This window comes from Pelodiscus sinensis, chromosome 25 (genome assembly GCF_049634645.1).
Source record: "Pelodiscus sinensis isolate JC-2024 chromosome 25, ASM4963464v1, whole genome shotgun sequence".
In the NCBI taxonomy this organism is placed as follows: Eukaryota; Metazoa; Chordata; order Testudines; family Trionychidae; genus Pelodiscus; species Pelodiscus sinensis.
The window spans coordinates 4,345,008-4,365,417 of record NC_134735.1 but is presented as its reverse complement, the minus strand read 5'-3'; the positions used below and the strand labels follow the sequence as shown (position 1 = coordinate 4,365,417).

The window sequence follows — 20,410 nt, the reverse complement described above, 5'->3', positions numbered from 1 at the left end:
CCTTCCAGCCAACGTACCCCATTACCCACCCAAGAACGGGGGCAAGGGGTCCCCTTCTCATCCCCTTCTCCCCCTGCGAAGAAACCACGACCCCCCAGCCCAGCCCCGGTCCCTCCCAGTCACCCCGCTTCTCCGCTTGGGGCGCGGCAGCCAGGCTGGGTGGGCGGTGCTGGGGGGAGGCTGGGGGGCTCAGGCAGGGCGGGGAGGGGGCGTTGAGGAGGGTTGGTAGCCGCAGGGAGCCTGCCCTCTCCGTGTGCCCAGCCGTGTGCTGTCAACAGCGCCTTGCGAGGACGGGGGGCCGGCTGGCTCCCCCCAGCCTGGCCCTGCGTCCATCTCCCACGGCAGGAGGGCAGCGCGGAGCTAACGCCCTGCAGGGACCCAGCATCCAGCACAGAGCTGGCAGCTCCCTAGACAGGGCCCGGTGACGGGACAGCTGGGTGCTAGCTCCAGACCCCACAGCGGACCAGGCCCTGGTGTAAGTGCCTGCGGGGGGCGAGTGAGCAGAGGCTGCGCCATCCATGGGGCAGGCGGGGTTAGGGAGGGTGTCCCACAGGCCCCACATCTGGCTCCAGCGCACAGAGCCAGCCCCCCCACCCATGGGGCCCCAGCACCAAGCCCCCCGAGTGGCAGGCCGGGCCCAGGGCGGCACTCACGCTTTGGAGGGGTCCCAGGTGACGCACTGTGGGTGCAAGGTGCCCTGCGGAGAGACGGAGCCGGGTTAGCAGAGACGGGGGCGTCTTCTCCCCCCGCCCCCCTGCGTCTCCAGCCATGGCGGGGGGCGGGGGCTCCGCTGCCCCCACTAGCCTCGTGCCCCTCAGCCCGCCGCAGCACGGGCCCCCAGAGGGAAGGCACCCGCAGAGGCCGGGGTGCCTGGTACCACCGTAGCATCCACGCCGGGCAGGCTGGTAACAGGTGGCCATGGAAACCTCCCCCCGCCTCCCGCTCAGGGAGCTGCCCCCGCTGCGCCCCACAGAGCGAGCCCCATGCGGCCCCGGGGCCCCGTCCCAAGGGTGATACGTGGCAGAGGAGTCGGGCAGCCCCCAAACAGAGCGGAAGGGGGAGGGGCAGCAGGGCACCCACGTGCCTGCAGGAGGACGTGGGCTCAGCAGTGGGGCGGGCTCAGTCCAGCCCAAGGACCGTGAGAGGGGGCTGAGGGGCAGCGGGGCTGGGACGGCAGGGCCGGGACGGCTGTGGGGAAGGGCGGGCCCGGGGCTGAAACAAGGCTGTGGGGAGAGCCGGGCCCACCATTCGTGTGTGGGTGACGAGCAGACGACGGGGTTTGGGGGACCCCCCCCGCCCGAGGCCCCCAGCACTTACATTGAGCACGTGGGACAGTTCCACGGAGATGAGGGGCTCCGTGGGCTTGGTCAGCGGGCGCACGCTCACCGTGAGCACTCTGGAGGTGATGGCCAGGGGGCTCCTGTGGGCACGAGGGAACGGGCTGGAGTCAGGACGCACGGCGGGGGCGGGGCGTGCAAGCCGGTGTGCACGCAGCGTTACACGCCTGTCTTTGCACGTGCACCTGATCGCGCTGTGCCCCTCCTTACTCGTGGCACAGGGAGAGGAGGGAGCGCTGGGAGCCAACCTCTGGCGCAGGCCAGGCCGTGGGCCGTTCCTCCCTGCTTGGTGTCGAACATCCCTGTTAGACGCCACCCGCCCTGTCGAGTCCTCCCGGCTAGATTTCCACCTCCCCGTGGGGGTTTGTCTGGCTTCAACTTCCAGCCACGGGGCCTAGTTAGAGTTTAGTTTCCAGGGCCCGTTATTACCTGTGGGTCCCTCCTGCGCTAACCTGTGCTCCTGGAATCTAGCGGCGTAAAGCAGGCCTGCCGACCCTCCCGCCGCGTCTCAGCACGGACACAGCTGGGTTTGACGTGGCGTGTGCGTCCGCAGTTGTGTGGGAACGGTGGCTCCTTACCTTTGTGCGCGCACGTGTGTGTGTGGCTACACACACATACACCCCCCTGCTCGTGCGTGGATGGAGAGTGGGCCTGGGCGCAGTCGTGTTTGTGCCCGGGTGCAGTGTGCGTGTGGATACACACACGCGTGGGCCCATCCGTGCCTACGGGCCGCTCGGCTGTCTCACGCTCCAGCCCTGCATTTTCCCCTCCCACACAAACCTGCTGCTTCTCTCTCGCGCTCGGTCCAGGCTACAGCTCTTGGCGGCTGATGTAGGTGGGTGAGCGGCCCTGATGTATGTGGGGCCGAGAGCCGCCAACCCGACCCTGCATCCCACCCCCTTCGCCTGCCCGTGCTTGTCAAGGGGCAGGATTGGACCCGGGCCGCTGGGAGGCGCTGCTCGTAATCCCGGCCACCCCCTCGCTCCTCCAGTGCCGCCCCCCAAAGCCCACGCCAGGAACCAGAGCCTCTGCCCGCCTCCAGTGCCATCTGTGAGGCCTGGGGCCTGGAGGGCGCCCCCCCCCTTACCCACGCTCAGACCCAGGAACCAGGGCTGCTCCTCGCTCGATTCTTCCCCGTCCCCCCGTCCCCACCCGCAGCGGTAACGTCAGTGGGGTCACAGATCAGGGCCAGTCTGGGCCAAACCCCTGCAGGGCCCAGCCTTGTTCAACCTCCGCCCCCGCCCGGCTGCGTGTCAGAGTGATGAGCGACAAGGGACATTATCAGCCACCCCTGGGCTCCCCGCCCTGCTCCGTCCGGAAGCCCAGGTTCCTGTCCCGGTGCCCCAGCTGCCACCCACCTGGGAGGAGGTAAGATGAGGCCCAGCGTGCGATACAGGATGGCCCCGATCACGAAGTACGTCGACTCGTCCGTTTCTGCAGCGAGGGGAAGGGGACAGAACAGCAGTGAATGGAGATGGCAGTCATCCCGGGGACCTGGCTCCCCCCACGTGCACACACGCTCCATGTGAGCTTGCACACGCGTACACACAAATGCACACACCCCTCCATCGCCAGTGAACAAGCGGGCACGTGCACACGAGGGCAGGTAGACACGTGCATGTGCTCACCTGAGAACTTGGTGAACGTGCCTTCCCAGAGTCACACACGAGGTGGCACACCCACATTCATCACACGTCCACGGGGATGCAGACACACGGGCATTTGCACACCTGCACACCAACACACACCTCACGCACGGGCATACACACGCCTCGTCACACGTGAGTATGCACGCACGCATTGGCCCGCGTATGTGCAAACACCTTGCACAAGTGCACACACAAACACTTGTGAACAAGCACGCGCCCGCACACACAGCTGTTCCCCCGGCAGCCTGCAGGTCCCGCGCCCCATGGCCAGGCCCCACCGTACCAGAGGAGGAGAGGCTGAGCACCAACTTGGGGATGAAGAGCTTGTCCTCCGAGTGGCGGGCCCAGTCCTTCATGCCCCGGCGCCCCTTCATGGGGAAGTTGATGTCGCTGGAGACGGCCGAGACGGGCTCTCTCTGGATGCTGATCACTGCCGGGCGGGGAAGGGAGACAGGGTCACTTCCAGCTTGGCCACGGGCCGCCTGACACCCCCCCCTCGGCCAGGCTCCCAGCCTCGCCGCCACCCATCTCTGCGCTGCCCCTGCCCAGGACAAACCAGCTCGCGCCCGGCCCGGCCACTCACCCAGGTTGTCGGTGACCACGAGGGAGCTCTGGAAGGCCTTCAGCGCATCCCCCACCAGGTGGATGAAATCCTCCACCACCCTCATGAGGTGCACGGTGCCGGGGGACACCTGCGGGCACAGCAAGGGGGAGAGCCCATCATGGGGCCCAGGTACAGCAGGGGGGGCACGGGGGCTACCACAGGGGCCCAGGTACCATGGGGGAGGGGATGAGGGCTACCAGGGGGATCCAGGTATGGTGGGGAAGGGGATAGGGATGCCACAGGGACCCAGGTACAGTGGGGGGAGGGGATGGGATGGGGCTACCCTGGGAACCTAAGTAGGGTGTGTAGGGGGGATAACAGGGGGACCCAGGTATGGAGGGGAAGGGGACAGGGATGCCACAGGGACCCAGGTACAGCGGGGGGAAGGAATGGGAGCTACCAGGGAGGCCAGGCAGGGCGGGGGGAGGGGATGGGAGCTACCGGGGGGCCCAGACATGGCAGGGGGAGGGGATAGGAGCTACCGGGGGGCCCAGGCATGGCGGGGGGAGAGGATGGGAGCTACCGGGGGGCCCAGACATGGCGGGGGAGGGGATAGGAGCTACCGGGGGGCCCAGGCATGGCGGGGGGAGGGGATGGGAGCTACCGGGGGGCCCAGACATGGCAGGGGGAGGGGATAGGAGCTACCGGGGGGCCCAGGCATGGCGGGGGGAGGGGATGGGAGCTACCGGGGGGCCCAGACATGGCGGGGGAGGGGATGGGAGCTACCGGGGGGCCCAGGCATGGCGGGGGGAAGGGGATGGGAGCTACCGGGAGGCCCAGGCATGGCGGGGGAGGGGATGGGAGCTACCAGGGGGCCCAGGCATGGCGGGGGGAGGGGATGGGAGCTACCGGGGGGCCCAGACATGGCAGGGGGAGGAGATAGGAGCTACCGGGGGGCCCAGGCATGGCGGGGGAGGGGATAGGAGCTACCGGGGGGCCCAGGCATGGCGGGGGGAGGGGATGGGAGCTACCGGGGGGCCCAGGCATGGCGGGGGAGGGGATGGGAGCTACCGGGGGGCCCAGGCATGGCGGGGGAGGGGATGGGAGCTACCGGGGGGCCCAGGCATGGCGGGGGAGGGGATGGGAGCTACCGGGTGGCCCAGGCATGGCGGGGGGAGGGGATGGGAGCTACCGGGAGGCCCAGGCATGGCGGGGGAGGGGATGGGAGCTACCGGGGGGCCCAGGCATGGCGGGGGAGGGGATGGGAGCTACCGGGGGGCCCAGGCATGGCGGGGGAGGGGATGGGAGCTACCGGGTGGCCCAGGCATGGCGGGGGGAGGGGATGGGAGCTACCGGGGGGCCCAGGCATGGCGGGGGGAGGGGATGGGAGCTACCGGGAGGCCCAGGCATGGCGGGGGAGGGGATGGGAGCTACCGGGGGGGCCCAGGCATGGCGGGGGGAAGGGGATGGGAGCTACCGGGAGGCCCAGGCATGGCGGGGGAGGGGATGGGAGCTACCGGGGGGGCCCAGGCATGGCGGGGGAGGGGATGGGAGCTACCGGGGGGGCCCAGGCATGGCGGGGGGAGGGGATGGGAGCTACCGGGGGGCCCAGGCATGGCGGGGGGAAGGGGATGGGAGCTACCGGGGGGCCCAGGCATGGCGGGGGGAGGGGATGGGAGCTACCGGGGGGCCCAGGCATGGCGGGGGGAGGGGATGGGAGCTACCGGGGGGCCCAGACATGGCGGGGGAGGGGATGGGAGCTACCGGGGGGCCCAGGCATGGCGGGGGAGGGGATGGGAGCTACCGGGGGGCCCAGGCATAGCGGGGGGAGGGGATGGGAGCTACCGGGGGGCCCAGGCATGGCGGGGGAGGGGATGGGAGCTACCGGGGGGCCCAGGCATGGCGGGGGAGGGGATGGGAGCTACCGGGGGGCCCAGGCATGGTGGGGGGAGGGGATGGGAGCTACCGGGGGGCCCAGGCATGGTGGGGGGAGGGGATGGGAGCTACCGGGGGGCCCAGGCATGGCGGGGGGAGGGGATGGGAGCTACCGGGGGGCCCAGGCATGGCGGGGGGAGGGGATGGGAGCTACCGGGGGGCCCAGGCATGGCGGGGGGAGGGGATGGGAGCTACCGGGAGGCCCAGGCATGGCGGGGGGAGGGGATGGGAGCTACCGGGGGGCCCAGGCATGGCGGGGGGAAGGGGATGGGAGCTACCGGGGGGCCCAGGCATAGCGGGGGGAGGGGATGGGAGCTACCGGGGGGCCCAGGCATGGCGGGGGGAGGGCAGCGCTTTGCCACATGCCCCCACTCATAGGGAAGGGGGCAGGAAGGACCTGGGTGGCTCCAAAGGTCTCTGTGGGGCGGAGTCGGGGGGGGACAGGAGCTAGTGCTGATCCAGGCCATGCTGAGCCCTAGGGGAGGGGTCTCCCTTGCCCAAACCTCAGCTCTCTCCCACGCAGCCGCGCCAGACCTGCCCCCCCGGTTCCCGGCTCGCCCCAGGCTCGCTGACCGTCCAGCCGCCCGCAGGCAGGGAGCTGGGCTCCCCCAATTCCATGGGGCCGCAGAGCCCCCTCCCCAATTCCTCTCCCCCCATGCAGCTAGCCAGAGACTCTGCCCCGCCGGCTCCCCCTCTCCGCTGGCTCCCCTGCCCGACTGGCCAGGCTCCTGCCGGCCACACAGCTCCCCCACAGCCTGCCCCACCTCCCCAGAGCCACCCAATCAGAGACCCCTCCCCACAGGCCCCCCCCAGCCTGGTATGTCTCGCAGCACCCACTGAGGGACAGGAAAAGCTCCCAGACCGGGGGCCCTCTAGACAAGGCTAGAGCCAAGGGGGCATCTGACGGGGGCCCCACTGGAAGGGCCGGCCCCATTCGCCCTGCCCCCTTCCGCTGTCACAGCCGCGCTAAGCGCCCGCCCCCCTGGCGGCTGCTGCCCGTCCCCGAGCGGCCGGCTCACCTGCTGGGCATCCTCCCACTTGTCCCGGTTCTCCGAGTCCACCATGTAGCTCACCACCTGGAAGAAACGCTGCCGGGAGAGGGGGAGAGGGGCGTGAGGGGGCAGCTCCGGGAGGCCCAGGGGCGAGGGCCAGGCGAGGCTTGATCCCGGAGCCTCGAAATTCCACTGCCCCCCAGAGGGCCCGTGCGTGCACACCCTGGCACAGCACGCCCCCCGGCTGGGGTTCTTCCTGGCCCGCGGCTCACCGGCCCCCCCCCCCCACGCTCCCGCCGGCAGCCTGGCATCCGCGCCAGCTCCCCCCGCCCCACCCGCTCGGACCCAGGCCAGGTGCGGCCGCTGGGCTGGGGGCAGCGGGACCCCGATGCACAAGGGGCCGGAGGCGGCAGGGACACGACCCCGCCAGACCCAGCCGGGCTCCCGCCAAAGCGCGAGGGGTGAGCCCCCAAAGCAACGCCCGAGGGAAGGCAGGCAGGCAGCGAAGGGAGTGTCCTGGCCCCCCCCCGAGAACCATGCAAGGCCCCCCCTTTGAGGGGCTGGCCGGGCCGAACCTGCACGTCCTCGGGGGAGGGGATGTAGGTGGCCCGCTTGAAGGTGTCGGTGACGTTGCGCAGGATCTCCACAGAGAAGAGCAGGTCCCCGCTGTAATACGTCCGGCGGGACATCAGCTCCAGCAGGCTGCGCACCACCTGCGACATGCCCTCGCCCGCCAGCATGCGCTGCCCCTTGGCCAGGTGCTCCCGCAGCTTTGGGCGGAGGGAGAGAGGGGGGAGGGGAAGGCAGAGATTATCCTGCAGCAGGGAGTTCCCCAGGTCCCTTTCCCCAGCAGCCAGACAGGTTTCTGGCTGGCAATTGCACAGACAACCATGGGAGAACCTGGGGCCATTCTTCATTCCTCCCCTCCCCAGTGTGGGCCCCCTCCAATGGCCCTTTCCCATGCCTCAGTCCCCCTGCATGGCCCCTGTGATGCCCCGAAGGGGCAGCTCTTCATGCCCCACCCCATGGGGGGCAGCTAACCCTCCACAACACACCCACACAGGAGATGGCATCCGGCCACGTTGCCAGGCTGTGAGTGTCCCAATGGGCTACGGAGCTCCAGACAGAGGCTGGTTCTTACCCCCGCCCCTTCTCGCCCCTTGTCACTCCTGCCCCCAGCCCCTTCCACACGGCAGGGCACTTGGGTGGCCACCCAGGAGAGATTCAGGGGCTACCCTGCTGATTAGGAGAGCGCCCACAGCCGGCAGCATGTGGAGCTACCGGTGGTGCACATCCATGCATGCCTCTGTGCACATACTAAAATTTATTCCACACACGGATGGAAAGAATTAGAGTGCTGGTCACAGGGACCTCTTAACCCAGCAAGGGCACCGTGGGGGAGGAGGCTGGCTTGTGGGGCTGGCCAAGGGGTAGGGCTGGCCCTAGGGAGGAGGCGTGAGGCACCTTTCCCTGCAGCAATCCCTGCCCCACGACCCCCACCCCCCACTTTCTGGAGAACGTTGGGTCAAAGCCCCGCACCCGGCACTTGAAACCATGACCCAGACCCCCCACCCGCTATGGGATGAGCCGCTCTGCAAACCCGGGGAGCCTCTGGCGGGGACCATGAGCCCCCCAGGAAATGGCCCCTGCCCAGAGCACGCAGGGCAAGTGGGGGGGGTGTGGCCCACCCCCTCCCGCACGGGGCCCAGAGCTGGCAGGGGGGTCTGGCCCCGCCCAGCGCCGGGGGGCTCAAGGCAGCGCGGGCGCCGGGGGCGGGTGGCCTGCCCGCCGGGTGTGCACCTACTGAGAGATGTAAGTAGCGGTACTCGTGGGAGATGCACCGGGCGAAGCTGGGCAGGCCCCAGTAGGCCACCCCCTGGGCATCCAGCAGGCACCGGCGGCTGGCGGAGCCTGCACCAGAGGGGAAAAGGAGAAGGGAGCATATGGCCTGCCCGGCCCCACGGCCTGCCCGCTCCACCCCCCACCCCGGGCAAACAGCCCTGCCCCCTACCCACAGCCCCACGGCCTGCCCGCTCCACCCCCCGCCCCGGGCAAACAGCCCTGCCCCCTACCCACGGCCCCACGGCCTGCCCGCTCCACCCCCCACCCCGGGCAACCAGCCCAGCCCCCTACCCACGGCCCCACGGCCTGCCTGCTCCACCCCCCGCCCTGGGCAACCAGCCCTGCCCCCTACCCACGGCCCCACGGCCTGCCCGCTCCACCCCCCGCCCCGGGCAACCAGCCCAGCCCCCTACCCACGGCCCCACGGCCTGCCTGCTCCACCCCCCGCCCCGGGCAACCAGCCCTGCCCCCTACCCACGGCCCCACGGCCTGCCTGCTCCACCCCCCGCCCCGGGCAACCAGCCCAGCCCCCTACCCACGGCCCCACGGCCTGCCTGCTCCACCCCCCGCCCTGGGCAACCAGCCCTGCCCCCTACCCACAGCCCCACGGCCTGCCCGCTCCACCCCCCGCCCCGGGCAACCAGCCCAGCCCCCTACCCACGGCCCCACGGCCTGCCCGCTCCACCCCCCGCCCTGGGCAAACAGCCCTGCCCCTACCCACAGCCCCACGGCCTGCCCGCTGCACCCCCCGCCCCGGGCAAACAGCCCTGCCCCCTACCCACGGCCCCACGGCCTGCCCGCTCCACCCCCCGCCCTGGGCAAACAGCCCTGCCCCTACCCACAGCCCCACGGCCTGCCCGCTCCACCCCCCGCCCCGGGCAACCAGCCCAGCCCCCTACCCACGGCCCCACGGCCTGCCTGCTCCACCCCCCGCCCTGGGCAAACAGCCCTGCCCCTACCCACAGCCCCACGGCCTGCCCGCTGCACCCCCCGCCCCGGGCAAACAGCCCTGCCCCTACCCACAGCCCCACGGCCTGCCTGCTCCACCCCCCGCCCCGGGCAAACAGCCCTGCCCCCTACCCACAGCCCCACGGCCTGCCCGCTCCATCCCCCGCCCCGGGCAAACAGCCCTGCCCCCTACCCACGGCCCCACGGCCTGCCCGCTGCACCCCCCGCCCCGGGCAAACAGCCCTGCCCCTACCCACAGCCCCACGGCCTGCCCGCTGCACCCCCCGCCCCGGGCAAACAGCCCTGCCCCCTACCCACGGCCCCACGGCCTGCCTGCTCCACCCCCCGCCCCAGGCAAACAGCCCTGCCCCTACCCACAGCCCCACGGCCTGCCCGCTGCACCCCCCGCCCCGGGCAAACAGCCCTGCCCCTACCCACAGCCCCACGGCCTGCCTGCTCCACCCCCCGCCCCGGGCAAACAGCCCTGCCCCCTACCCACAGCCCCACGGCCTGCCCGCTCCATCCCCCGCCCCGGGCAAACAGCCCTGCCCCCTACCCACGGCCCCACGGCCTGCCCGCTGCACCCCCCGCCCCGGGCAAACAGCCCTGCCCCTACCCACAGCCCCACGGCCTGCCCGCTGCACCCCCCGCCCCAGGCAAACAGCCCTGCCCCCTACCCACAGCCCCACGGCCTGCCTGCTCCACCCCCCGCCCCGGGCAAACAGCCCTGCCCCCTACCCACAGCCCCACGGCCTGCCCGCTGCACCCCCCGCCCCGGGCAAACAGCCCTGCCCCTACCCACAGCCCCACGGCCTGCCCGCTGCACCCCCCGCCCCAGGCAAACAGCCCTGCCCCCTACCCACAGCCCCACGGCCTGCCTGCTCCACCCCCCGCCCCGGGCAAACAGCCCTGCCCCCTACCCACAGCCCCACGGCCTGCCCGCTCCACCCCCTGCCCCGGGCAAACAGCCCTGCCCCTACCCCTACCCACAGCTGCTTGCAGCCAGTCCCCCCCTCCCAGAGGTGCCCTGGGGCTGTGGGGCCCGAGGGGAAGCAGGGCTCCTGGAAGGCAGCAGGAATACGGGGGGGCCGAGCAGCTCCAGCGCGGCTCGTCCCCAGGGCCAGGCTGCTGGGGGACAGGCTGGGACATGGCAGGAAACGACTGTCGTAGCCCCCCCACCGCTCTCCGCCGGGGGGTGTGGGGGGACGGCCCCTTGGCCGCTCACCGGTGGCGTTGGACGGGCATTTGTTGTAGATGGTCTCGCCAGCGGCCGTCTTCTTCCAGGTCATCAGCATGACGGACTCGTCCTTGCACATCTCGTGGTAGGCTGCCGAGGGAAGGTGGGGGGAGACGGGACCCGGGGCTGTGAGGAGACGCCTGCCCAGCGCAGCCGGGCCCCTTGGCCTGGGGGCAGGCAGTGGGGTCGGGGGGAACATGCGTCAGGCGGGTTGGAGGGGGGCGGGATGGACAGACGGTGGGTGCAAGGACAGATGGACAAGCCAACAACAGTGGGTGAGAGAACAGATGGACGGACAGACAGACGGAGACACAGGGAGTGGGTGGGAGGACAGACGGACAAATGGAGGCACACCAGATGGATGGAAGGACAGACAGAATGTGGGCGGAAGGAGGGCAGGTGGGTGGAAGGATAGATGGACAGACAGATGGAGACACACCAGATGGATGGAAGGACGGACAGAATGTGGGAGGGAGGAAGGACAGACAGACAGATGAAGACACAGCAGGTGGGTGGGAGGAGGGATGGACAGACGGAGACACAGCGGTGGGTGGAAGGACAGACAGAAGGCGAGCAGAAGGAGGGACGGCTAGAGGAGGGCAGATGGGTGGAAGGAAGGAAGGACAGACAGACGGAGACACGGGCGGAAGGACAGACAGACAGAGACACGGGGCGGGCGGAAGGACAGACAGACGGAGACACGGGCAGAATGACAGACGGAGACACGGGCGGAAGGACAGACAGACGGAGACACGGGGCAGGCGGAAGGACAGACAGACAGAGACATGGGTGGAAGGACAGACAGACGGAGACACGGGCGGAGGGATAGACAGACGGAGACACAGGGAGGGCGGAAGGACAGACAGACGGAGACACGGGCGGAAGGACAAACGGAGACACGGGGCGGGCGGAAGGACAGACAGACGGAGACACGGGGCGGGCGGAGGAACAGACAGACGGAGACACGGGCGGAAGGACAAACGGAGACACGGGGCGGGCGGAAGGACAGACAGACGGAGACACGGGGCGGGCGGAGGAACAGACAGACGGAGACACGGGCGGAAGGACAAACGGAGACACGGGGCGGGCGGAAGGACAGACAGACGGAGACACGGGGCAGGCGGAAGGACAGACAGACAGAGACATGGGTGGAAGGACAGACAGACGGAGACACGGGCAGAGGGATAGACAGACGGAGACACAGGGAGGGCGGAAGGACAGACAGACGGAGACACGGGCGGAAGGACAAACGGAGACACGGGGCGGGCGGAAGGACAGACAGACGGAGACACGGGGCGGGCGGAGGAACAGACAGACGGAGACACGGGCGGAAGGACAAACGGAGACACGGGGCGGGCGGAAGGCCAGACAGACGGAGACACGGGGCGGGTGGAAGGCCAGACAGACGGAGACACGGGCGGAAGGCCAGACAGACGGAGACACGGGGCGGGCGGAAGGACAGACAGACGGAGACACGGGGCGGGTGGAAGGCCAGACAGACGGAGACACGGGCGGAAGGCCAGACAGACGGAGACACGGGCGGAAGGACAGACAGACGGAGACACGGGGCGGGCGGAAGGACAGACAGACGGAGACACGGGCGGAGGGACAGACAGACGGAGACACGGGGCGGGCGGAAGGACAGACAGACGGCGAGCGGGAGGAGGGCCGGCTAGAGGAGGGCAGGTGGCAGCCGGAGGAACGGCCGGCCGGCTGGGGCCAGTGGCTGGACAGCAGGAGGAGCTGCCGGCCGGCGGGGCAGACAGGCAGAGCCCTGGGTTGCCCCGAGGGGACGGGCCGAGGCAGGGTGAGCCGCGCTGGGCTGGAGGCCGACTCTCCGCCAAGTACCTGGGCACTTCTTCTCGTTGCACGTCTTGACCTCCTCGCCGGAGCCCTCGCACGGGTAGCCTTGCACGCCCGTGCCCTGGCACATCCTGAACCGCCTCTGCCAGCCCGTGTCGCACGTCTTGGAGCACAAGCTCCAGTGATTCCACGGGCCCCACTTGCCGTCGACTGCCAGGGGAGCAAGAGACGCGTGTGAGGGCCCCGCTGCGGGCGGCACAGGGACCCCCAGGGAGGGCCAGAGGCCGGCGGGCCCAGCTCTGGCGAGGGCGCGGCTGCACCAGCCCGTAACTGCTTTAATCAAACCTTCCGCGGTTTATTAAACCCATTCACCAGTCGCCTCCGCCTCGTTTCAACCAAACGAGACAAACGGCCCCTCGTGGCCAGGGTGTCCTCGGCTAATTGGCACCACCGCTCTCCCGGCCGTACCAACCCGCCAGCCAGCCCCACCCCCTCCCAGGAGCCACGCTCCTGCCCGCTACCGGCCAGTCCACGGGGCACCCAGACAGGGCCTGCCGGCCCCCTCCAGCCACTGCCCGGCCCCTGCACACAGGGCTCAGCCACCAACGCGGCTCCCTCCCCTCCCCCCCCCGCATTCCCCCCGATTCTCCCTTGTTCAGTCTTTTATACCCCTGCAGGGCTTGGGCAAGGGTCAGAGTCCGGCGCCACCCCAGGGAGACGCCACCGCGGTTCGAGACATCGGCCTCCCGGCACTGCACAGCGATGGGTCGGTATCCCTGCCCATCGTGTACAGATGGGGAAACTGAGGCACGGAGCAGGGACGCGACTCCCCCTGGGGCTCTCAGCAGGGTGGGGGATGGAAGCCGCGCACACCCAGAGCCAGGAGGCAGAGCCAGGGCCCAGACACAGGCAGGCTGGCCGCACTGCACGTGGGCTGTGGCCGCACAGCGGAGCTCAGACCCTCGGACGCACCGTGTGACCTGCCGGGAGCCGGCGCCCCCGACGTGGCAGCATCTGCCGTCGCGTCGCACTGGGCCTGGCGCTGGGTGCGCAGGGTCTGTCTGGACCCGCCCGAGGAGCCGGGACTGACGGGAGAAGGGGCCAAGCCAGGGGCGCCCTCAGGAGACCGTCCCGTCCCGTCCTGCTGCCCCCGCCACGGGATCAGCCTCTGCCAGCCGCATTCCAATCAGGCTAACCCTGCATTGGCCGGCCGGCAGGAAAGAACCACCCTCGGCACGGAAGGGCCGCCACGGTTTGGCAAAGGTCTTTGGCACCGCTGGGTGTGCCTGTGAGTCTCTGAGCCAGCTCCTCTCTCCGCGAGTGCACGCTTGTGCACACTCTCGTGCACTCACCCAGGCTGCATTTGCACGTATAGACTGCCCTGAAGCACACACACATGGCCCACGAGCATGGCAGCAGGAGAGACCCCGGGTCTTTGGCCCCGAAAGCACAGGCCCTGGCCTGCTGAACGAGCTGGAAAGCTCTGCTAGCTAGCGGCACGGCTACCTCTGGGTCCGCGCCCAGCAAGCAGCATGACGGCTCACGCTTCGCCAGCACAGTGTCTTCCTGGCCACGTGCTTGGTCTTGGCAGCAACTGACCAGCCTGCAGCCACTCGCCAGTGTAACCGCCCCTGCATGCACACACTAGTGGCTCTGGGCACTTGTGAAGGTTCATGTGTACGTGCGCAGCCCCCCAACACTACTGGGAGTACTCGTGCACGGACGCATTCCCAGATCTGCGCGCAGAGTGTGCACATGGGATTGCTAGTTCCCAGTGAATGCTCACACAGATGCTTGTGCGCCCCGTGTTTGTGGGAGCCACAAGCAGGGCACGACTGCGGTGCCAGGGGGCTAGCACTCCAGCGTAGCAGGGAGCCGCAACCGTCACCAAGTGAGCAGGCGACAACAGCAGCTTCGCAGAGCTCCTAGCCCAGGGACCTGCAGCATCCCAGCCTCCCTGCCGTCCTGGTGCACGGATCACGGACGTGCAGGTGCAGGGGGAGCGCATGTGAGCGTGCAACACCAGGGCAGCACGTGTGAGTGGAAATCGTCCGAGCAGGCAGCCCTAGGGCCCAGCTCTGGACGTACCCTGCCCCTCTGCTCCTCTACTGACAGATGGGGGGGAGCAGTTAGACCCACGTGTCACCGCTGCTGCCGGTTACTCGGGAGTCGCGTTCCCAGGGAGCGCAGCTGGTGCCCCAGACGGGATCACGGGCCTGTCTGCAGCTCGTTTAAAGTGTTGACACCAAGGGCCTGCCATGCAGCGGAGACGCCAGCTGGCTAGAAGGGACGGCCACAGCCCCGGGCGCCGAGATCCGGAGAGCGCAGCGGAGACCCAGGGCGAGCACCGCCACCCGGGCCGGGGAGCAGGAAGGGGCCCGCTCCACAGCGGACACCAAGCCAGTCTGGGTCCGGGAGGCAGGGCCCACGGCGTGGGAGGGTCAGGCAGCTGGGGCAGCGCCAGCTCAGCAGAGCACGAAGCCCTGCTCGCTGGGGAAGCCGTGCCAAGAGCCAGAGCACGGGAGTCCCCCACGCCGGCAGAGCACAGCGGCTCACACTCACCGCAATGCACGGGGACCCCCCACGCCGGCAGCACCACGGCTCACACTCACAGCAATGCACGGGGACCCCCCACGCCGGCAGAGCACCACGGCTCACACTCACAGGGACGCACGGGGACCCCCCACTCCGGCAGAACACCACGGCTCACACTCACAGGGACGCACGGGGACCCCCCACGCCGGCAGAGCACAGCGGCTCACACTCACAGGGACGTACGGGGACCCCCCACGCCAGCAGCACCACGGCTCACACTCACAGGGACGTACGGAGACCCCCCACTCCGGCAGAGCACCACGGCTCACACTCACAGGGACGCACGGGGACCCCCCACGCCGGCAGCACCACGGCTCACACTCACAGGGACGTACGGAGACCCCCCACTCCGGCAGAGCACCACGGCTCACACTCACAGGGACGTACGGAGACCCCCCACACCGGCAGAGCACAGCGGCTCACACTCACAGGGACGCACGGGGACCCCCCATGCCGGCAGAGCACCACGGCTCACACTCACAGGGACGCACGGGGACCCCCCACGCCGGCAGAGCACAGCGGCTCACATTCACCGCAATGCATGGGGACCCCCCACTCCGGCAGAGCACAGAGGCTCACACTCACAGAGACACATAGGGACCCCCCACACCGGCAGCACCACGGCTCACACTCACAGGGACGCACGGGGACCCCCCACGCCGGCAGAACACCACGGATCACGCTCACAGTAATGCACAGGGACCCCCCATGCCGGTAAAGCACCAAGGCTCACACTCACAGATACGCACGGGGACCCCCCCACTCTGGCAGAGCACCACAGCTCACACTCACAGCAACGCACAGGGACTCCCCATGCCGGCAGAGCACAGCGGCTCACGCTCACAGAGACGCACGGGGACCCCCCACACCGGCAGAGCACCAAGGCTCACACTCACAGAGACCCCCCCACTCCGGCAAAGAACCATGGCTCACACTCACAGCAATCCACAGGGATCTCCCACACCAGCAGAGCACCATGGCTCACGCTCACAGGGACGCACAGGGACCCCCCACGCCAACAGAACACCACGGCTCACACTCACAGCAATGCACGGGGATCTCCCATGCCAGCAGAGCACCACAGCTCATACTCACAGCAATGCACGGAGACCCTCCACTTTGGCAGAACACCACGGCTCACACTCACAGCAACGCATGGGAATCCCCCACGCCGGCAGAGCACCGCAGCTCACACCCACGGCAACACACCGGCTCACACCCACGGTAACACACAGGGATCCCCCCATGCTGGCACAGCATCTCCACTCACAATGACTGTGAAGCACGGGGATCCCCCACCCCAGCACGGCATCACCCTTCACACCCACACTGTCGCACGAGGATCCCGAATTGGCACCCCAGCTCACACCCATGGTGATGCAGGGGGCACCCACAGCACAGCACGGCCACTCAGACCGGAGCGGCGCACGGGGACGCTCCCCTTGACGTGGCCCCGCTGCTCACACCTAGTGTCTGGGAGTGGCATCCAGCCCTGCATGGAGCTGTTTCCCCCCCGCCCCGCCCCCCGAGTCCCGCCGCCACAGCAGGGCCCAGCGTGCCGGCCCGTGCCACGTGTGGCCTAGTCTGCCCAAAAGCAGCGCCCAGCACCCGAGGGGCTCTGCGAGCTCACGCTCCCCCTCGGCCCGGCCCCGCCTGAGCCCCCCGCCCCCATCCCCGAGCATGCGCCTTACCTGGGCATTCGGGGTTGGTGCACTCCCGGGCGTCGGCGTGCGCTCCTTTGCACTCCGCCCAGCCGTGGCCCGCCACGCTGCACTTGCGCGTGCGCTGCTGGGTCCCGTTGGAACACGACACCGAGCACCGGCTCCACGCACCCCACTCCAGCCACTGGCCTTCCACTGCCGGGGGGAGCACAAGGGAGAGGGGGGTTAGTGCAAACAGGAGCTCCGGGGGGCTCCAGAGCCAGGCACAAACCTCATGCTCCCCAATCCCCAGGGAGGGGCTTCGGCAACTCATCAGGCCTCATGCCCTCCTCCTGGCCGGCTTGGAAAGTAACAGCCTACTACTGCTGCCAGCTAGGCACTGCCCTTACAGCTGACACGCCGGCTGCCTGCACTCTGGGGCTCCAGGCCCTGAGTTCACATCCGGCCTCCCTGCCGGTACCAATGGCAGGGCCCCCCTGAAGTTGTCTCCAGCACGCGGCCTTCTCGAAAGGCCCGGGGGGGGGGGGGTGACTCCCGTTTCCCAGTTCCACTGGTGCTACAGCTCTGCAAAGCGCTGCCGGGGGGCCGGCGCTTACCGCGAGGGGGCCCCCGGAGCCGAGTGCCAGCTGCCCACGGGGAGGCATTGCCGGGGACAGGGGGATCTGCCTTGGCCAGGGGCGGTGCTGCTGCAGCGGCTCCGTGATGAGCCGGCCAGTCGCCAATGGCAGCCTGCTCCCGCCAGCCCCTTTCCAGGGGCACAGGCTGAACTGGAGGAGGGCTGCGGAGGGTCCCGGGGCTGAGCTCCGCCAACCTGAGAGTGGAAGGACCTTGCCTGACCAGACTCTTCCACAGGGACAACGGCTCCTCCCACGGGCCCTGAGCAGGGACCTGGCTGGGGGGCAGCACGGCCGCGCCTCTGCCCCTCCACAGGCCCCTGCGCCGGCCTCCGACCAGCACGGCTCCTGCAGGCCCCCGCCCCCCTCCTGGCTGATGTGAGCACCGAACCCCAAGCCCCGGCCCGCCCAGGGCCCTGAAACCGTCGCCGTGGAAACGCAGCGGGGTCCCAGGCAGGAACTAGCCACGTGGGGCGGAGGGATGGCCCGGTGGGCCGGGCAGGCCACTGGGGGTGGACGTGGGAGGCTGGCTCCCTTCCTGGGGCACGGCCAGCTCCCCGGCAGGCCAGGCCCTGTTGGGGTGACACAGCTTCTCACCCCTTCCCTCCCCAGGGCTGCCAGCGCCCGCCTGGCCCCTCCATCCCCCACAGGGCAGGAAATCAACAGCAGAGCGAGGCAGAGCCTTGGGCCGCGGCTGCTCCCCCCCCCCATCGCTGCCGGAGCCGCGCCCATTTGCCCAGCTGGGCAGTGACTCTGCCTCCCCCCACTCCTGTTTTCTGGCAGGCGCTGGGAGGGGCTTTTGGGCGGTTCTCACTCTGGCACCTCCTCCCCCGCCCTGGCACCTCCCCCTCCCCCGCCATTACCCCACCCTGGCTCATCCTCCCCCATCCCAGCACGCCACCTCTCCTCCCCCAGGCCATCCCCCGCCTTGGCTGGTCATTCCTCCCCCCACACCCCGGAGCATGCCCCCCCCTCAGCCCTGGGCCACGGCCCCGAACTGCTCTGCAGGAAATTGCTCATTAGCCCTGGACACAAAGTGACTTGCAAACGAGCAGCTCACAGCTACTCCTCAGCCCCCCCCCCCCCACAGAGGGGGCGACACCCACCCAGGTCTCCCTCCCCCGGAGCTTTCGCACCCCGATCTCTCAGGAGGGGGCGCCCCAAGGGTGGAGGTGGGGGGTTCCAACAGAGCTCCATGCCGCCCCAGCTTGAAAACAGCAGCTAGGGAGGGGGCAGCCACCAGCCCCCCCCCCCCCAGCGACCTCCCTCTGCAGCTCTGGCAGCAACTCCCCCCCCCCCCGGATGGGACAGTCCCAGCGCCTCCCCGCACCCAGCACTGCCCCCGGAGGGGTCTCCTTTCAACCGCCGCTGCCCCACGGCACACTCCCTTGGGGCCCTTTCTCTGGTACCCCGCCCCCCAGAGCGCCAGCCCCATGGCCTCTGCCAGACACTGCCCGCCAGCCTACCCCACAGCCGCTTTCTTCCCCACCTGACTTCAGGCCTCGCTGCGGCCCCGTCACCACACCCCTTTTCCCCGCCTACGCCCCAGGGACAGCCGCGAGGATCCTGGCGCCCAGGGCCGGGCGAGCTCGGGGCGCATCCCAGAGTCCTGTCTCGGGAAGGCCCTTCCCCACCCCAGGTTCCCTGCTCCCCGCCCCGGGGAGCGGCCACATCTGGGGAGACAGCAGCTTCTGCTCCTAGCCTCCGGCTCCCCGGCCCAGCCACCCGTCAGGAGCTGGACACAGGCCGTCCAGCCCTAGAGCGGAGGGACCTGGGGTTTAGGGCCTGTCTAAGCTGGAGCCACGTGCCCCCCATCACCCCAGCACCCCCCTTTGCTCTCACACCTCACTCCCTCCGGTCACACCCTGCCGGCCTCGCTCCATCGCCCTTCCGAGCCTCCTTCCACGGGGCGCTCGGGGTGGGAACGGATGGCACGCCGCCTCTGCTGCCTACATCGGCCCCTCCAGCATGGGCAGGGACTGCTGGAACATCTGTATGCCCTGCCGCCGCCTCCCGACACCCCCAGCCACGCCGCTCCCTGCACGCGGCCTCCCGACACCCCCAGCCACGCCGCTCCCTGCACGCGGCCTCCCGATGCCCCCAGCCACGCCGCTCCCTGCACGCGGCCTCCCGATGCCCCCAGCCACGCCGCTCCCTGCACGCGGCCTCCCGATGCCCCCAGCCACGCCGCTCCCTGCACGCGGGCCTCCCGATGCCCCCAGCCACGCCGCTCCCTGCACGCGGCCTCCCGATGCCCCCAGCCACGCCGCTCCCTGCACGCAGGCCTCCCGACGCCCCCAGCCACGCCGCTCCCTGCACGCGGCCTCCCGATGCCCCCCAGCCACGCCGCTCCCTGCACGTGGGCCTCCCGACGCCCCCAGCCACGCCGCTCCCTGCACGCGGCCTCCCAATGCCCCCCAGCCACGCCGCTCCCTGCACGCGGCCTCCCGACGCCCCCCAGCCAAGCCGCTCCCTGCATGCGGCCTCCCGACGCCCCCAGCCACGGCGCTCCCTGCACGTGGGCCTCCCGACGCCCCCAGCCACGCCGCTCCCTGCACGTGGGCCTCCCGATGCCCCCCAGCCACGCCGCTCCCTGCACGCAGCCTCCCGATGCCCCCCAGCCACGCCGCTCCCTGCACGCGACCTCCCGATGCCCCCAGCCACGCCGCTCCCTGCACGCGGCCTCCCGATGCCCCCAGCCACGCCGCTCCCTGCATGCGGCCTCCCGATGCCCCCCAGCCACGCCGCTCCCTGCACGTGGGCCTCCCGACGCCCCCAGCCACGCCGCTCCCTGCACGCGGCCTCCCGACGCCCCCCAGCCAAGCCGCTCCCTGCATGCGGCCTCCCGATGCCCCCAGCCACGGCGCTCCCTGCACGTGGGCCTCCCGACGCCCCCAGCCACGCCGCTCCCTGCACGTGGGCCTCCCGATGCCCCCCAGCCACGCCGCTCCCTGCACGCAGCCTCCCGATGCCCCCCAGCCACGCCGCTCCCTGCACGCAACCTCCCGACGCCCCCAGCCACGCCGCTCCCTGCACGCGGCTTCCCGACACCCCCCTGCCACGCCGCTCCCTGCACGTGGCCTCCCGATGCCCCCAGCCACGCCGCTCCCTGCACGTGGACCTCCCGACGCCCCCAGCCACGCCGCTCCCTGCACGCGGCTTCCCAACGCCCCCTGCCACGCCGCTCCCTGCACGTGGCCTCCCGACGCCCCCAGCCACGCCGCTCCCTGCACATCCGCCCAGCACAGCCATT

The 20,410-nt window shown here is 70.3% G+C and overlaps 1 protein-coding gene across 11 annotated transcripts in view; it reads right to left on the bottom strand.

Annotated features, from left to right (window-relative positions):
• ADGRB2 (adhesion G protein-coupled receptor B2) overlaps positions 1 to 20,410 on the bottom strand; it is a 99,987-nt gene that overhangs the window by 28,389 nt on the left and 51,188 nt on the right. For all 11 annotated transcript variants that reach the window (XR_012897551.1, XR_012897552.1, XR_012897550.1 and 8 more), the window contains 11 exons: positions 16,574 to 16,738; positions 12,333 to 12,497; positions 10,473 to 10,574; positions 8,262 to 8,368; positions 7,033 to 7,227; positions 6,485 to 6,553; positions 3,570 to 3,678; positions 3,270 to 3,416; positions 2,696 to 2,771; positions 1,318 to 1,420; positions 654 to 697 (listed from right to left, as the gene is read on the bottom strand). Coding sequence is in view for 8 of the 11 variants with exons in the window: in XM_075908513.1 (XP_075764628.1) it covers positions 654 to 697; positions 1,318 to 1,420; positions 2,696 to 2,771; positions 3,270 to 3,416; positions 3,570 to 3,678; positions 6,485 to 6,553; positions 7,033 to 7,227; positions 8,262 to 8,368; positions 10,473 to 10,574; positions 12,333 to 12,497; positions 16,574 to 16,738 (1,282 nt within the window). In the remaining 3 variants the exon portion in view is untranslated. The remainder of the gene's footprint in view (positions 1 to 653; positions 698 to 1,317; positions 1,421 to 2,695; positions 2,772 to 3,269; positions 3,417 to 3,569; positions 3,679 to 6,484; positions 6,554 to 7,032; positions 7,228 to 8,261; positions 8,369 to 10,472; positions 10,575 to 12,332; positions 12,498 to 16,573; positions 16,739 to 20,410) is intronic.